The following is a 19,313-nucleotide window of genomic DNA, read 5'->3' on the forward strand; positions in this document are numbered from 1 at the left end:
TGATCTTCAGAGATCTATTGTTAGTGTTTAATAACGGTATTTTTAAACTGAAACTAATATCATATATCAATTTATTTTATCTTAATCTTATTTGACAGAGCAGTGTTGGCCTAGTGACGTAAGCGTGTGACTCTCATCCTTGAGGTCGTAGGTTCGATCACCGGCTGTGCGCATTTGCTCGAACGGTGAAGGACAACATCATGAGGAATCCGGCTGGACTTACTCAAATAGTCGATGGCGTGTGTCAGGCACAGGAGGCTGATAATCTACTTGCCTATTAGATTAACACGTGATCACGAACCTGATATAGAAATCTGATGCCCAGACCTAAAATGTATTTAGCGCCTCTGGTTTTTATTTATTATTCATATTTTGACATTACTACAAATCTTTGAAGGTAAAAAAAAATGTTATCTTTTCTTGCATCTTGGCCCTTTCGTTGCGCTTTGTTTTATTTCTACACAATAAAAGTCCCGGTCCATCAGATGTCTGCCTCACATAATTATAGCCACCTATAAAATTGAGATATTAAATGACTTTCAGAATGGCCAGTTTATAAGGTAGACCACCTTACAAACTGCAAGACTGTTAAATAGAAAGATGGTTGGTTTCCACAGTCAAACAACAAGAGAAAATAGGTACCACTCACAAAGAATGGGAGAAAATATACTTAATCAAGAAAGTATATTAGAAAATACTGGTTGGGCCTATACAAAGTCAAAGCGACGAATTGGCAAGTATCTATCACCAGTATTCCAAAGGCTACTGACTTGTGAGCACTTTGGCTCGCTCCAGCAAGCGAGCGTGTTTAGGTGCTTACGTAATAATAATTGTATTTCTTTTAATTGATACCTTGTCATTTAGGTAGCGGTAAGAGTTAGATGAGAAAATAATAACAAATGACTTTGCAGAGTAACTGTTCATTGAAACCAATTAAGAAGATTATTTTATCATTTAATTTTTGTACTTATTATATATACTAACGTCTAGTATTACAGTGATATGAACTTTTGTCCTTGATTACATTTAATCAATGCTACGTTAATTAGAAGAGAAGTTACTTCAAAGTCTTTATTAAGCATTAACATTAAGCTTTGTTTTATTTATTATTACGATTTTTTTACTTGTTTTCAAAAAAGAATCTGAGAAGCCTCTTTAGCGGAAATCCCAAGAACGAAAGAAATTGTACTAGGTTGTTAGCACTGTTAAGAAAATTTTCTGAGCTAGAGGTAAAAATAGGAGAGGGAAGGCTTTACAAAATCAATTTTAATCTCATATATCTCAAAGTTTGTGATTAACAACACGAGCATTATCTTTCCCATATTCGTCTTTTTGGTTGTCACGAATAATGAACTGTTAAGATACTGTCGAGTTGAATAATAGACTTTTATTTTTAACTGGTTTTGTGTTCGGCTTTTTCAAAGTAAATAGTAATTAGGCAGTTAATTTGAACATGTGAAGACATGACGACATTGTCTCTATAGAAACTAACATTTAATGAAAAATTAACGCTAAAACTCTTGAAAAGATATACATTATTTACTTTTAAGAATCGATGTATACAATCTTCTTAGATAAAAAGTACTGAAACAGTCTTACACTGCGATATTAAATACTCCCTAAGCCAAAAAATAATGAGACATGGTTTCCCGAATATTTGTTAGTTAAATTAAAAAGCAAGTAAGCAAGTTTTGGGAAGTAGCATCTAATAAATATTATTATTAACAGTAGTAACAGTTATTCAAAACGTATATATTACATTAATGCAAATTCACGCTAATGTTAAACATAAATTCAGTAAATTTTTATGACTACCATATGGGTACAGTGCATCCGGTTAATATGAATATAATTTAATAAAATGCAATATTCCTCTCCCAAGTAGTTATGACAATTTTTCGAACATCGCATGTGCGGATCATATGATCCCGCCTGAATTTGGTCTAGGCTATTAATTCAACTTCTTTTACCATCCAAAAATTAGCTGAAACTATTTTGTCACGTTTATTTATCATAAAATTTATGTTTGAGTGATAAAGACAAAACACCTAGTAGGTATCTGAGGTGTTTACTAACTACATAACTAAATTATATGAGTGGGTAAGATGGAACAGGATAGCATAAGTGCATTGGAGTATATGGTTTTTGTGTATCTGTGTGTATTCAATCTCTTTTTCGTATTGCAACTCGACATTCTTGCCTTAAACTTTGAGCACTACGACCCGTATAAAACGTATAGCATAAAAACATTACAATACATTCTTCTAAAAACGCATCGTAAAACAAATGGGCCAGTTAAAAATAACAGGAAATAAACATATCAGTCAGCACGGTTCACTTTAAGTCGAACTGATTGCATAAAATTATCCATCGAAATAAAAATGTTCTTAACGGTTATAATACTTTACGGGATGATGTTACTATTATCTTTTAACTTAATATTAATAGATTTAGTTAGCAGAAATGTACAGGGAATATAATGGTTGGTCTATCATCAATTGAAAGCATCATCATCAAGCCTCAGATTTCTTTCTACGTCTGTTTCATGATTTTTATCGGCAAGTTTTTACAGAGGATTGTTGTTCGGATACATAAAGCTGTGGAATACAAAATTCCATCCGTATCACCTTGACGTCCGTTGTTCCACAACTGAGCATTTATAAGGCAGTTTTTGTGCTAAAATGTGGAACCAACTGTCCACTGAAGTGGTGTGAAAAGAGAGAGGTAACAAGAGAGTGGCAACGCACTCGCGAGCCCTCTGGCATTTATGTCAGCCTCCTACCCATTCTATAAGTAAAAAAGTAGAAGTCCGTAGATATCGACTCCGAAGACCTCTGCGACTTAGTTTAAGTGGGTAACCTTAGGTAGGTAGGTGGGTTTTAGTGGCTAACTTTCAAGTACAGACCCTGGAGTCTGTCACATACACCTGCCTCTCTGGAAGGGATGAACGTAAATATATTACCTCGGACGTTAAAAAGACGAGTAAAATTGTGCTGTTGATTCACGATTTAATAAATTTGAATTCCTATATTTAACTTACGGAACACGTATTCCCGTCAACCAACCCAAAGTTAACCGTGTTTGTATAGTCACGTCACTATGCAGAGTGGCTTATTTTAATATGACTAGAAAAATAAACAAATATCCTCACGTTTTCTTAACAGATGCACGCACATGCTTTGACAAAGATATGTTATTTAAACGTATTTGTTTAAAAAATTTGGCCCATTATATATATATATTTTTAAGTATTCTTTGTTATTCAATATTAAATTAAATGTGTATATCATGTTTAATATAAATAATAATAAGCAAGAACTGGCAATATGTATAAAAGCTTGGAGTAGGTCTGCTTATTAAAAGAAGTTGTAAAAGGAAACTACAGCCTTAAAAGGGAAAGAGTGATTAGAAGTCGAAGGTGGCAGAGATAATTATGGAGTGGAGGAGCAAAATATTTGTTCACAGTCGCGCCACTTGACCTTACAACTGAAATGGAAATGGGCAGGCCATATTGCAAGATTTAAAGGGGAGAAATGGATGGAAGAAGCAAAACAGATCTAAATGGAAAGTTCGAGAGGAGGGCTTTAACTAAAAGCCACTATACTGTAGAACACGAAGTAATGAATAAAAACAAAACTGCCCAGCTTATTTGCAACGTGCTTTACCCTCAGGTATCTTATTATCCCTTCATTACGCCACACCCTTTATTCAAAATTGAAAAATTCTTTATTTATTTAGCTATATGTACAATAGGATTCAGATTGAGGCCTCCCTAGTAAGTCAGTCAGTCTGTGACAGGAAAGCTTCGCTCTTCTTTAAATTTACAAAGTTTCATCAAGGGAACCAACACAATTGGTTAAAAAAAACGAGGGTACTGTAAAAATAATAAATATATGAATATATTGTGATAACTATGTAAATGTGTGATATTTATATGTTATTTATATAATAGATATAACCTTTATATACACTTTCGGCACTCAAAATGATTTAAATAATAGTAAAATCAATTCCACATTGGTTAATCTAATATATCAAATATACAATTTTTTCGAAAAAATCTTAATTTCATTTTTTTTAAACCCGGCTTTTTGTCGAGAGAAAAAATTGTGCCAATTTGCATTTTTTTGCTCCACATCATAACCGCGTAATTACTATAGTAACAGATTGCGTGAGGAGGCCGATAATGATCTAGTCTAGACTGTAGCCGACAACAAAGGGACACGCCCAATATTAATAATATAAATACAACTTTTTAATTTTATAATTAACGATACGTTATACATAAAATTTCTAATTTCTTAAAACATTCAACTAATCTCTATTGAACTAAATTTCAAACTAAACAAAAAATACTTTTATAGAACTTATATGAACTCGTCTTATTCGGCATTCAACCGATATTTTCACAAAAAGAATTTAACATTTAATTAAGTATTAATAACTTTAATTAGAAGAGTATATTTTTGTTTGATAAATTAGTTGAAACGATAATTGCGTTGCGACATGTTTCATTAATTAGTGAAATTTGATTGTAATAATGAATAACTAAGACGCAGTAGCGAGAGTTTCAGATCACGTATGAGATATTGAGTTTAAATCCTACAACCAATTGTAATTCACTCAAAAACAATTGCGTCTAATGCAAACCACAAATAAATTTTACCTCAAAAACCATTTATTTGATTAAGAAAATTGAATTTTAACAACTAATCGTCTGCTAAAACATTACTCTAATAAGCACATCCTTTTTATATCCCATTACTTTATATTAAAATTGCACACACGTAAATGAATTACATATTCTATGTTTTCCAAGTGTTTATGTTGAAATTGAGCTAATAAGCATAAGTAGCAAAGTTGGTGGTCTTGATAATAATGTGCCGCTTATTGTCACAATACTTTATGGACATAAGTAATCTGAAGTAGTTTCACTGACGAAAAGGCGTAACTTAATTTATTGCCTAAAAATTCTTACTTAGTGATAATGATTTCATTAATTCTATGTATTTTTGTGTTAGTGTAATTAATACCGTCCGTGAAGCGATCTGTACGAGTAAAATTATATAATTATAATTTTTTACCAGCGAGTTACAATAGATGATTGGATTTTAAAGAAATATATACATGATCTGAAACTCGCGCTACCGCGTCCTAATTATTCGTTACGACAATCAAATTCCACTAATTAATGAAACATCTAGATTTCGCAATAATCCTTTCCACTACTTTAACAAACAAAAATATCCTCTTCTAATTAAACTTATTAATAATTACGTTTTAATGCCGGTATTATAAGACGAATTCACATAAGAAGTGTTTTTTAATCTAGTTCAATCGAAATTCCAATGTGATTGTTTTAAACTAATAGCAAATTCTTGGAAAACGCCCCCCCCCCCCCCATTAAACGCGCCGTAACGTTTTCTGTATCCAATAGTAAAACGTTTCGTGACCCCCCCCAGTGACTCTTTATACCTAAAACTTACCATGTCATGAACTTACAAGAGGACACCCCCCCCCGAAATTCGTTACGTAATACTTGACCGCTCCCTAACTTTAAATCACTATATCCATCTAAACTATTACTATTAATAATTTATCCAACCTTATAAATCACTACTTTGATATCAAAAAGAGTGGAAATGTATCCGTAGCATCGTATCGTCATGTTCATAGAAAGTAAAGTACACATTAACCTCTCTAGAAAGATATTAATTCTCATTCGAACATCACATGACCACTTATTTGTGTCTATTTTTATTCCTGTACAAATTAATAAGATAAACATTATTCTTCCGTATATTCTGATGAAATATTTATGGAGTTGAAAATGAGGTACCAGGAGGAACATGAATTTTTATTAAAGTTAATAACATTATGTGTAGTATAGTGCTCGCTGTTCAAAAACAATATAAAATCTGATCTGTTTATTGCATTTGTACTTAATCAAGACCTACTACACTATATAAACGCACCTATAAAATAAATTACTGTTACCAAGCTTTCAGTCAGAAAAATAAATTGGACGAGCAAAACTTGTTTCTAATGTTAAAGTGACAACAAATCACAGCCCTTCCAAAAATATGAAAATTATCGAAAAGCTTTCGATGAGCTTAAATGAACTCCCTGAATGTTATTATCTCCTGGTACTGGTGTTTATATAAATATTGGACACAATGGCCGCTCCCAACTGGCAAACTTTCCGCGCGCTACGTTACTACTACCTAACTGAAAAAGTCCCTCCATAAAATAAACTAGGATGGCTAAGTAAGACTCGTAAGAATACCGGAGTGTGCTCAAAACGTTTTGTGTAGTTTTGCACATTAACCGTCCATGAAAGAAAATGCATCATCTTCATAGCGGGTTAAATGACCTCATATCGTGCCAGATGCTTGCTATACAAGAAAGAAATAATTTTATTTTCCCTTTAATTATGACTATTACCTTGCTAATTTTAAAGAACCTACGCACTCCGTGTGTTCGGAAACAATTAAACCTTTTAGAGCGGTATTTAGGTGAGTCCAGTAACCCTTTGCGCAATCCATCCGTTTTTGGCCCATGTGTTTTGACAGATGCACATAAAATTCAAATATTCGGTCATGTTCTAGTTATGTAGTAAACGATAAACTAAAAGAAACAAATGAAGTTTTTTATGTGAATCCCTTCCTTTGTAAACTAACCTCGTTTCATAAGTACGCGAAGTTCTATTTTCTACGCAATGCTTTCAAACGAAAAAAAATTGCTGTGCCGTCGGTATTTTACATACATTTTAAGTGTCATTTTTGTTAAACAACGGAAATACATACACAGAACAATGGGACGACTTGTTTTGGACAAGTATTCCATATACAAAGTATCATAATCGCATCGTATCACCGTGTGTGTCGATTTAGCGTTTTATTGTTGGCGGTGAAATAATTGCAATGGATGTTTGTTAAATTATAAAAAAAAACTTACACTAAAAATAATATGTCTTTGGTATCGAACTCATGTATGTGCAAATGACCAAAAAGTAGTCTTTAAATAAATTAATGTTCCTTTATTAATTAAATGAAAAAGGAGAGAAAAAAAAACAGATTTAGACCAAATAGTTAGCAGAAAATGTCAACTGTCCGTACTAGGAGATAATAAATATGCTAGAGATGACGCAAAATAAAATTGTCGCCGCACGCAACGTGTAAAAGCCGGCATTCATACGTACTGTTTACGTTATAAATATAAAAAATGTCCCTTGAAAATGTAACAAAATCCGACATGAACAGGCTAGAAACCTTTAATGTGGTTTGATATTACTGTTATTTAACATAATTAGATATAGGATGTTTCTGGTTACTCTGGAATTTGCATATGACCACAAGAACGGGATTCTATATCACAACGGAGTTTTTAACATAACATTTTATTAATTTGTATATTGTCCTAAAATTTTATGAACATTATTTACAAACAAGCTTTTTAAATTTGTTTTAATTTTCTTTCTAATTATTTATAGTATAGTATATTACTTTGTAGGGTACAGTGAATAAATGTGGACAGTAGGAGATATAATTACGATTGTACATAGATTAGTAAACAACATATATATATAGTAGTACTAATTATATTTCTAATCTAATTTGGTCACATAAAAGAATATATTACTTATAATTGCTAGTTAAATGAGACTTGTTTTTGTTTGACATAATATGTCAGTGTATATGTTGTGTACAGACAGATAGATAAATAAAATAATAGAATGAATAGGTGCGCACACTGCGCATGTGAGTGAAGGTGAGGACGTGCGGTGTTTCAACGCCCGGCAAGTACCAGGGCGAGAGAAATACGTAGATGTTTCGTATGAACTTTATCAAGGTCATGGCAAAAGCACGAGTAGGAAAGACAAAGAGAGAAAACGATAGCTTACTCAGGGTTGATACTGGTTTGTGCGGTTACCCTTCAACCACCCTATATCGGTCAGTAGGCAATTTATAGTTGTTTATAAATGACACGAGACAAGATCTTTGACTCATTGTACGATATCGTTTCAGTATGCTAGCACGTCAAAACTTTTCGATATATTTTGGAATCGAGGGGATCATTCTCATCAGTTGTATTTTATTTAGTCATATGAAACAAATAAAAAAGTATGGCTTATATTAAAAAAAACAGAGAATATGTTACTTTTATAGTAGTATATTTATATCCTTAAATTAAATTATAGTCCTCATTTTTTAAGTCTAAGAAGCGAAGGAGATATTATTAGAAAGCCATAGGCAAAGTAGCAAGTTTCATCTGACATAATATTACAAGCAAATACAATGGGTGCTTCACAGCTTCACTCATAAACTTTAAAACTTCCGTACTGACTCTATACCTACTCACTCAAATTGTTTTTCGTCACTAATACGGAAAATACTAGAAAGTTAACTTTATGAATAATGCAAAAGTATGACAATAAACACAGATTTTTTTAAATTTGCGATAACTGACATTACAGTGCTTACAAAATAGATAAAAATACAATCTCTATACATACATAAAAATTAATGTTAAAATATGTAGGCTAAGCTCAAAACACAAAGACAGCTGGAACAATTCGAGTATTTTTTTTAATGTAATTCCTTGAACTCTGAGAAAAAATTTAAAAAAGTACTTAGTTTTTTATTCCGGAAAAGGGAACAAGTCTCTATGAAGTAGCTTTGCATAATATTCATTAAATAAGAATACTTTCATTTAGAATGATTTTTATTTATTCTTTATAATTAAACGCAACTACCATGGGAGAGAAATTATTATTTATTATATACACACAACGAAAAATATTTGGAAAAATGACTCGTAAAATACGCGTAATAAGTAGAAAATATTCATTCATTTATTACGATGTTTTGTGTCCAAGTGACACAGAGACTCCTTCCTCTCATTAATTAAATTAACATTTATTTATTTAATTTGTGGCTTTATTAACAATTTTAGTATGGACAAGGTATCACTAGCTTATTATTCTACCAAGAGTACATGAGTAGGAAACACCTTCATTTTATAAAACCTAGTGCTACAGCTGTCCCGAGTTCCCGCCAAATGTAAAGCCAAGTAAGTGCCTGGTCGCCACACTACTCCAACTACGGTATGTAGTTATTGTTTTTTGAAACTTTGATCGCAAAGTTCAAGGGTGTAATAAAGTTTACATTATTTCTATACCTGTATCAGTTATAAAATGTTCCACGAGAACGTAAATTACACTTAACGACTAGTACTTTAAGATAATGAAGATCACTTACGTTAGCGAAATAAAGTAAAAAACACTTTACACTTTAATATCATGATAGACATGACGCTTCTACTAGGTCTCTGTAACAATGTTCGATTTTATTCCTATACAGACATTTCAGCTATTTCAGTTCCCATGAACTTTGGATAATATTTCTGCATATGAGATGGGTATAAAATATAAAAATGTACTTTTATTGAAAAATATGTTAAGCACTATAGTGTATTCAATTCATGAAAATTGTTATTCCGATTTGATCCTCCGAGAATATATCAATATTTCCGATATACAAACATAAGTAAAGAGTATGTATAACGGACTTCACTTTAGTACACAGAAATTACGTATTAATGTGAAGTGGAAGTGGAAACCCTGATATCAAAGCCAGCTGAAGAATAGGTAGAGAATATCATTGTTACGGAAAATAATGACGCGTTATAAATAAAGGTTAAGCAAGTGCTTTATCAAAATAAATCTTATAGCAAAGACCACTAATTAATGCCTATTATACTCGGAGGGCCTCTCCAAACCAGAAACGTAAATAAACCTTTACTTTGTAGTAGAAAATAGAGTCGATTTTTGTCGAAATAAATCACTCTTACAATTTCTAGTTCGGCCTTAGAAGGTATCATTAGAGATTAGCGGGTGAAAGAAATACGCGCCTGTAATAGCTGAGGGGTTTGAAATTTATTAGTTTATATAGATATCTGAGGACTAAAATAGTTGAATACCTATGTAATAATAGATACATTGGGTATTAAAATTAAAATAAGGAACTGTTCATAGTGAAAAATTCCTTTTTGTAAGATATCCATACATTTTCTTATGAAAGTTTTAATTATCTTAAATAATCTTTAACCATGCAAAAGAGTTTGGTCGGAGCCTGTGTACGATGTACAACAAAACTAATTTTTCGGGTTGGTTTTAGTGTGTCTACTTACCTGTAGAAAAATATATATGAATAGTAAAGGACCCGACAGACGTTGTTGTTGTACACACGTCTTAAATTCAAACTTCAAAATATATTTATTAATTATATGTTCAATGTTTCTCACCGTTTAAACCTTCCCTGACCTTCCGCAGATATTTCTAGTTCAAAATTGCAAATCGGTTTAGCCGACAAACGAACAGCAATTCATTTTATATACATATATATTTATATACATATATACTAGTATATTTCAAACGAATAAGATATTAAAACAAAGTATGAAAGCACCGAATGCAACGCCATCTCCCGGGCTGATTTGTGAAACTAAACTTACGCATACAAAAAAATCATACGAATGGGCCTAACCTAGTTTAAGAGGAGCTCAGTGATATACACACGTACAATAGAATTATATTATGTATAAAAATATAAATATATTATACAAAAACATATTAAGATAGATTTAAAATGAAATCTGTCTTACTTTTAAAATTTTATTTATTTCTGCCATTAACATTCCTTATAATAATTATTGCAACTTATTAGTAAGCAATGCAATACCAAGGCCTCATAAATGTAAGAAGCTGTGCGCACATGTTCGCATATTGGATCTCAGGAAAGAAGCAGCCAGGAAGGCATCAATGGGTTGTAAAACGCGTTACGCTGCTCTGCGGGTGATTTAACGCATATTGTACTATTGACTATTTTAAGCTTTGAATTGAGCTTTTGATGTAAATAAAATTATACATAAAATCAGGATTCTGTTATTTACACGAAGTTTTATACAAAAAGGAAATGTATGTATTTTACGTACTATTTATAGTAATTTAGTTAAAGTGCATAAAGACCGCTAGTCACGTGGCTCACACATGTATCCCGGCTGCGCTTGCAGTTCCCACGTCGTCGCTGTAGACATCATAATATCATCTTCTGTGACAGATAACGGGATTTTTGTGGAATAGAAATTATTGTTTAAAACGATTAAATTAAATGACATACACAATGCGTATTTCGACCTCCAGTAGTTACATGATGAAGGGACAAAATACTAATTTTCTACTGATAGTTTTTAAATAAACAATCGAAGATATTTTTGGAAGTACGGGCCTTTTAACCACCAAATTTTCTTAATATATAGTAAAAACTGATGTCTTGCAAGTATAATAAAAATAAAAACATAGCGAATATTTTTTAATCTTTTTCTTCCTGTAAAGGTGTTTGCAGTTTACGAACATAATATCGCAGTTATGTTAGGTTAAATATGCGTCATTCCAGACATAGCAAGTTGTATTACCCGGATACGATTGTATCCGTGTTAACTCGTAGAGCACATTGCTCCAACATTAACACCAAAATGTTTACCAAAATAGACATCAGAATCAATAAATCAAACTGAAATTGTTCGGAAAAAATTTTATGCCCCCATTATGCAAAAGACCTCATAAATACGAAGTACCTGAACGTTTAATAGGTTCTCATCCAGAACGCTGATTTTGATATTACATGTGCGCCTTATTCCAAGCTAGTTGAACTAAGATTGATGTTCTTATCAGTAATAATGACACCGTAACTGGATAAACGAAATCTATAGCCATGTTTTCGGTTTCATTCGCGCTGAAATAAGGACAAACTTTAAAGTCGAGACTCAGCTAGGTAAGTCTCTTATGTCAAAACTAATTTTGACACACGGTCATAGTTCGAGCCTCGAACCTGACCCGTGGATGCCTTACACAATGTTTAATAAAGAGAAGCATAAATGATTTATTTTCCTGTGATGTAAAGTTTATAATTTAAATGTGAAAAACACGGAAAACTGGCAACATCTTTTGGTTCAGACAAAAACTGCCTATATAACTTTAAAGGATTCGTGACGATGAAACGTACCGAAAGACAAAAGAAATATCCAAGTTAATGCCAACGTGTTTTGGAAACCAGTTTCTTGTCACAGGATTCGATGGTGTCAATCAAGGATTCATCTATGTACTTTCTTGTTCCCAAGCAGGCAGAATACAATAAATCCGGAGATAAACTAAGTCGATTTTTAATTCTGTAAACCTCCAATAAGATTGAAAAGCCAAGGGGCAAAAAAATTTGGTAAGAGCACAGAATTTTTATTTTAAAATAAAAAAAAAATGAAACGAACTAATTAATACTTTTGTTTTTTACAAAAAGAAATTAAAGCGCTTTTTAAATAAATTGTCCGACATAAGAAAATCTTTAGTCCTTTTCATTGATAATTTTAACAGGTCTGCCGTTACCGGCTGCAAACGAATAAAATATCTTAAATCAAGAATTGGAGTTAATGTTCAACACCAACCGTAATTACTACGTGGCGCTCGTGGCGATATAAAATATAAATAACTGTATATTTTACAATGAAAAACCGAGGTGGTGAATTGACCATGCTTGAGCCGTTTAACCATAAAGAATTCGTTCCCTCTGGAACGTAAATGGTTATCACACCTACGCATTACCACACACCGTGTACTGTGAAAAATAACCTTGGCTGATTTAAGTTTCCCTATTTATTCTACCTTCATCTGTTCTTTACACGTCGACAAGTGTTTTGAATATATAAAATGCTGGGATTTTTTTTAAGAAACTAAAATAGTTTTTAGCAGTTTCAGAAAATCCATATCTTAGTCAAGACATATTGGCTAAACAGAGATGTGGGTTTGAGTTCCAGCGAAAAAATAATTGTTTCGTGTGATCTTTATTGGAAAGAAGAAATATTCTCGAATAGGAATGATTCTTTTCTTAATTTTATCTTATATTTTTTTGTTAAAAATACAATAAGTAAAAATTTGAATGTATAAAAGCAAATTAAAAGTGAAATTTTAATTGTTAATCAGAAATAAAACATCGGTAATTATTAATAGATCTAATAATAAAATAATTAAACTGAAAGAGGAAATTGTGCTTGATTGAGTTGTAACTATTATTATAGTTTATACGACAAATCAATCATACCATTAACACTTACTTGGAAGTGTGCCGGAAAACTGTGATCAAGCTTTCAACTGCATTTTACGTTTCACCGAAATGAATTAGGACGTACCTACCTATTTCATTAAATGTTCAGAAATTTAATAAAATATATGCTTTATAAATAAGATGAGAGTAAGATTTATAAATTATTTTACATCAATTTTTTGTGTGTACTACTACTTACGTACGTTACGTAAGATCGCTATTATGATTTAATTATTATATATTATATACGGCATTTATTTGTATTGTTTTTTGGGCAGATAAATGCATGTAGCTAAAAAAGCTAAACCGTATTTATTATATAATTAATATTATGTTGAAACGTAACTGTGTGCCCCTAGTAGCTACCATACATCCAGCCAGACACAGACATTTTAAGACCTAGACTGAAGTCTAACTTCATACCTATAAGTACCAGGGTAGCATAAAAGTTAAGCACTCTCTATTCCCTAGACTGGATTGATTATTATAGGCGTAAACGCATTTATATTTAAACCCTAAGACATTTGTTAATTAAAGCTCTTATGGTCATTTGTCACCTCATTGTTTTAAATCCCACGGCATTCACTACACTAAAGACCAATTACCATTGGATAGTTCATTTGTACTCCGTTTAAATTTGCCAACGACCATTTCAGCCTAGGTTATGCAATGACTGTAAAGAGCTATTGTAAAACCATTGTTTGATGGGCCTGATGCCCTAATTCCGTCAAATTCAAATGGCGTAGTTCTAGATAGAAATAATATGGTCCGCTAATTAATGCCAGCATAAATCTATTTTTAACATGTTTCTACTCAGTACAATGTACGTATAAACAAAAGTAGGCAATTAAACAATTTAACCCGAAATACCGAGTCACCCAACAGAATAAAACTTTTAATAACTGTGTTGTATAATACAGAATTGATTACTTTAACATAAAAAAGGATTTTATTTGACATACGTACATAATGTTATTTTTTGTAAGCCACACTAAACGGCGCTACCTTTTCCAAAAACTACTCGAATTTCGTGAAAATACCTTTATCTAATCTACCCATTAATGCGGGTTTTGTCACAAATGGGCAATGAATTTATGCATGAGTGGCAAAGAATCTTCGAGAACGGCATAAAGGAACAATAGTTAAGTTAAATTTGGCCTTATTTTTTCATGGATCCTGTTTGTATTCGGACCCTTCGCGCCACATTCGCCGACTGACATGACATGCGATCGAATTTACGTTTTTTTATACCTCTTAGGCCTGTAGACGTAACATGAGCCTTGGAATTTGTTAGTATAGTTGAAACAAAAGATTCAATTTCATATGTATGAAGCAAAGTTAGTTATGTACATTCTTAAATGCTCAAAGTTAAGTATGACGTCCGTAGGCAAAACAATATTTTGAACTTGTCTGTAATTTTACTAATGCAGTTTTTATATAAAAAACTATATCGATCTTATTAATTTCAATCACTATTTAGTATTCAATATTTAGGCATAAGCGTTATTTTTGGCGTGGTGTTCAGACCGCGCGGAGGTTCACCTACGCATTGGACTGACCAGATCTGCCATAGGTTCTCTCAATGAGTGTATCTGGATGACCTCTAATAGGCAACAATGGCGAAACGTCGTGAAGCGCATCAAATCTGCCCCTTCTAAATACCACTACTACATAGCGATCACGACCCCTCTGTTAAGAGTCTACCGGATAAAAGGAAAAGTTATTTTTGTAAAAAAACCAAGCACGTGTAACCGCGAATTAAATTATCAATCAATCTGATGCTTTCCTCGCTCAACGAATAAGTATCGCAATACAGCGAGGAAACTGATTACAGGCACACTACACTGGCCCACAGGGACCAAATTTTATACATTTATTTTAAATTTTACGAATAATTAGGTTACGAATAATGGAAATACATTTGCCAATCAATTAGTATGATACTTTACTAAGAAAATTTTGTATGATATATTTATTATAGGAAAATATTTATTATAGGAATTAGAAAACTCTTCTAGACGACCAACCTTTGGCGTCTGCTTCGCTTCTTTTCTTTATAATAAAAATATTTTTATTATTCGAATCTAGATACGACGGGAATAAATCGAGTGCGTGACCATCTAAGATTTGTTGTAAAGATTTTTTGTAATATTAGTTCATACATTTAAAAAAATTACTATGTATTAATAACATAAAACATTGTATTCGTATATTTAATTTGAATATAAAAACGAAATTATATTAATAAATCGACTAAGAATTAGGTAAGGAAGTATTCACAGACAATAAGTCAAAATGTTTGAAAAAAATGGCAACACAGTGTATATTTAAATTGTAATTGAGCCGTACAATTATAATTATTTGTTACATCTCTTTAAGATATTTGAACTTTATTTAAATATATAAGATACCATACTTAATAATTAACACAATTTTAAGAATTAAAATATTTAAAAAAAAATTGTTAATATTATTTTGATTAATAAACTATTTCGTAGCTAACAAAGTTATTGTTACCTTAAATTAACTTTTCCCATGTTACAGCATGCCCGAAGCTAAATAATTCCTCTAACACAACACAGTTCAGGCACAAAGTATTTAAATTTCCCGCTGAAGCGAGAACCGCACTGCGCACGCGCACCGATCTAGAGTACTGTCAGTTAGACTCTGGCGCAGGAGGATCGTGTAATGCCACCCCCACCGTACATTCATGAAAACATCAATGGACGCTCAAAAGCTAGGCGCGTAAGAGCTTTTTCGAGTTCAGTTAAAGCTTACAGCTTTTTATCATGACTCACGTTCACACCATATAATTAACATGACTTGGCGATGTTTTATTTTGAATATTATTCGTTTAGCGATTACTTACTTATTTATTATATAACATTATTATTTCTAATAATCATTTAGCTGTATTTAGCATTTTAATTTAGTAAATACTAGGTTATACTATTTTTTTAACATCTAGATTAGAAATTGTATTTATTATAAAATAGTTATTGATTAAATAATTCTATAATTAATAACTACAATTCACGACTTAACTTGAAGTCAAATACGCCTGACTTGCAAATGGATTTGCCAGTGTAGTCCAGTCCAGTCCACTATAAGATTGCCTTAACGCATAAGGCAATCCAATAGTGCAGTGCAATAAGTTTTTGGTATCTTAAAGCAGCAGAAACGTTAAGTTATTATTAATAAATTCAAACCTCATTAAAAGGAGAATTATAATTTCGGAATTGTACATTTATTCACTACTCATACTTAATTTTACATATAATTTTTTTCAGAGTTTTTTTTAGCGGAAATCGCGTAGACTTGTGTCTGATTGGGGTTAAATTGGACTAGATTTAGACTGAGACTCCACGTAAAAGAGTTTTGACTTCAGACACCTGATTTTAAGTTATTCCTGAAGATTTATAAGATTTGGTAAGCTCTTTTCTTGAGTATATATGATAAATTTTGTGACAGCTAAGCTATTTGATTGTCAAATGAAATCACATCACCCAATAATATAGATCACGCAGGAGAAGTACTGTAATTTGCTCATGCTTGATCGAAGTCTCGGCTTTACCCTTATAGGGATTACCACAGGAAATGTCGATTTTAAATTCCCAGTGTGCAAAAAATAATTTAGTTATCAAAGCGGAAACAGGTTACGTTGCGATATGATGTTTCATTAACCTTTTTAATATTTTTATAAAGGAAGTGTTTGAATGAATGAAGCTGGCATAGGTTCAAATTGGATTTTTTTCAAATGTTATAAATGTATAGCAATGTTTCCTCTTTAAGAATGAATTTCTTTTTCATCCAGGTGAGCCTACCTTCATTATTTTCGATTCTTTAAAGCTCTAATAGGAAATGGGAATCTGAATAACTCAAGGCCGGCAAAGCACTCGCGGGCCCTCTGGCATTGGGAATGGGAAATGCCGGCCAAGCCCAAGAGATTGCGAAATCACTTAACACTAAGATAGCCTCTTGCCTGTTTGCCCACACCGTTTCATCCGATACTCTCATTTTGATTCAATTTTTTTGGGAAAAATACATTTTACAGTTATAATTTGTTATGGGAGGGTAAACTGTTTCGTTACGTAACGCATTCGGCAGAGGTAGGCAAGCTCCTCCTCTCTCACTCTAACCCACAGCGTTAGCCGTATTTCTAACAAACGGTATCCCAGTGAGCATATAATCTCAAACTATCACCGTTTTTGAAAATTTAAAGCAGAAGATTATCCTCGGCACGTTATAGGATTAAATAGTTTAGGTTATCGCTTCTGTCGGGCGTCCCGAGACGCACATATTTTTTTCGCTCAGAATTTATTGACTTAACAAGTAACGTTAGGTACTTATAGCTGTCTCATATAGGACTTTCTATACTTTCAATTTGGGTCAAAGGTCCTCTTTACAATGGAGATTGCTATCTAGAATTCTAGACCAGATAGGAACGGTAAATTCCTAAGATATGCTAAATCGTATGTATTTTAATAACAAGATTCATAGTTGAATTTGGTTTTATTACTTACTATAAAGATAGTTTTAAAATTATAAATTAATGGCGCTACAAACCTTTTTAGGTCTCGGCCTCAGATTTCTGAAGTGTTAATCTTATAGGCTTTTGGGTCTAAGGCAAGCTGGTTTCCTTACGATGACTTCCATCACTGTTCGAGCGAATGTTATATGCGACATAGACAGAAAGTCTATTGGTGCACAGCCGGAGGTCGAAACTACGACCTCAGGGATAAAGTCACGCGTTCAAGCCGCTAGGGCACCACTGCTCTTTAATTTACGGTATGACTTACTTGCCTTAAGGTCCTATAACCCCTAGATGGGGCAGAGGGCGTCCACAGTGACTCTTCATCGCGTTCTTGAGCCTCGTGTTTCACCTCGCTCCAAGTCTTTCTGGCTCTCTTTGCCTCGTCTGCAACTGTTCAGCGCCAGGTTTGTTTGGGAATTCCAATCAAGCACCTGCTTGGGAATATGATTGGGATCACTTCGGAGTGTAGAGCCTATTAAATTCCATATTCGTCGCTTGATCTGCTGGCTGATCGGGTTTTCTCGGCAGCGCTCTCAAAGTTGCTGGTTAGAGATGTTTTCAGGTCAGTAGATGCCCAGAATACGGAGAAGACAGCGGTTAATGAAGATTGGGAGTCGGTGCGAGATGTCTTTGTTGATCTTCCACATTTCACACCCTTAGAGCAGCACAGATTTGACGTTGGATCCAAATATTTTAACCTTGATTCGACGCGTCAACATCCGTGACTGCTATACAGGCCAAATTTGTGCAAAGGTTGCTTGGCAATGCGTGAAGTGATGTCCTCTTCTGTACCTCCAGTTTCAGACACTATTTTTCTGAGGTAAACAAATTTTACCAGCGTGGGGTGCGATTATAAACTCCAACACGCATTGCTTTCGTTTCCCGTGTGATTTTAAGCGTTCCAGGGACCATGAACTTTCTTAAAACAATCCAGTTGCGATGCAGTTGAGGTTAGGTACCTAAAGTCAATACCAATACCAGGTCAGTACCATGACCTCCTATACGCTGAAACGTATTTGCATCGCAAGAACAAATCAAAGAACGATACTTTTTTTGAGGTTTCTATGTAAGTTTTGAAACTTAACTGTCAAACTTGCTTCGAAAGATGTTTCTATAAAAATAAATAACATATTATCTTATTTTAAATAATTCATCGATAACAATAAGCTATTATGTCTTTATATATATTTATTTATTTAAAACTATTATCTCGATATATTTAAAACGCAAAGTTTACTGGTGCTTTGACATTTGACACTCATTATTTTTAAACGTTTCCGTCAAATTTTGATAGGAGCATTAAATATCTTGGTGTTTACAAAATTTCAGTTTTACAAATTGTTTAACTTATAAATATGATAAGTATTGTTCACAACGTTGTAGTTCTTTTCTAAAAAATAAATACCTATATGGAAGGTATTTCTGATACCCTGAATTCCTAAAATCCCTATCCTTTCGCAAAAGATATTACAAGTAAACGATAATAAAAATGAATTCCTTCAAATTGTATGAAATTAGTTGATACGTTAACTAATTCATATAATGTAAATAATTATATTTTCTTTACAGCTTAACCTGGCTAACCAAACTCGCTGAATTGAGAGACTATATGAATATTTTTTTTT

General features: G+C 32.7%; 1 protein-coding gene across 3 annotated transcripts in view; it reads right to left on the bottom strand.

Annotated features, from left to right (window-relative positions):
- The window catches only part of LOC123716169 (papilin), a 63,788-nt gene extending 47,958 nt beyond the window's left edge, over positions 1–15,830 (bottom strand). For 2 of the 3 annotated variants that reach the window (XM_045671777.1, XM_045671776.1), the window contains exon 1: positions 15,672–15,829. In XM_045671777.1, the coding sequence (XP_045527733.1) occupies positions 15,672–15,691 (20 nt within the window). In that variant the 5' untranslated portion in view covers positions 15,692–15,829. Of the gene's footprint in view, positions 1–15,671 lie in introns of all 3 variants that reach the window. The other variant, XM_045671778.1, reaches the window with a different exon arrangement.
- Positions 15,831–19,313: the final 3,483 nt, after the last annotated feature.

This window comes from Pieris brassicae, chromosome 11, assembly GCF_905147105.1.
Source record: "Pieris brassicae chromosome 11, ilPieBrab1.1, whole genome shotgun sequence".
NCBI lineage: Eukaryota > Metazoa > Arthropoda > Insecta > Lepidoptera > Pieridae > Pieris > Pieris brassicae.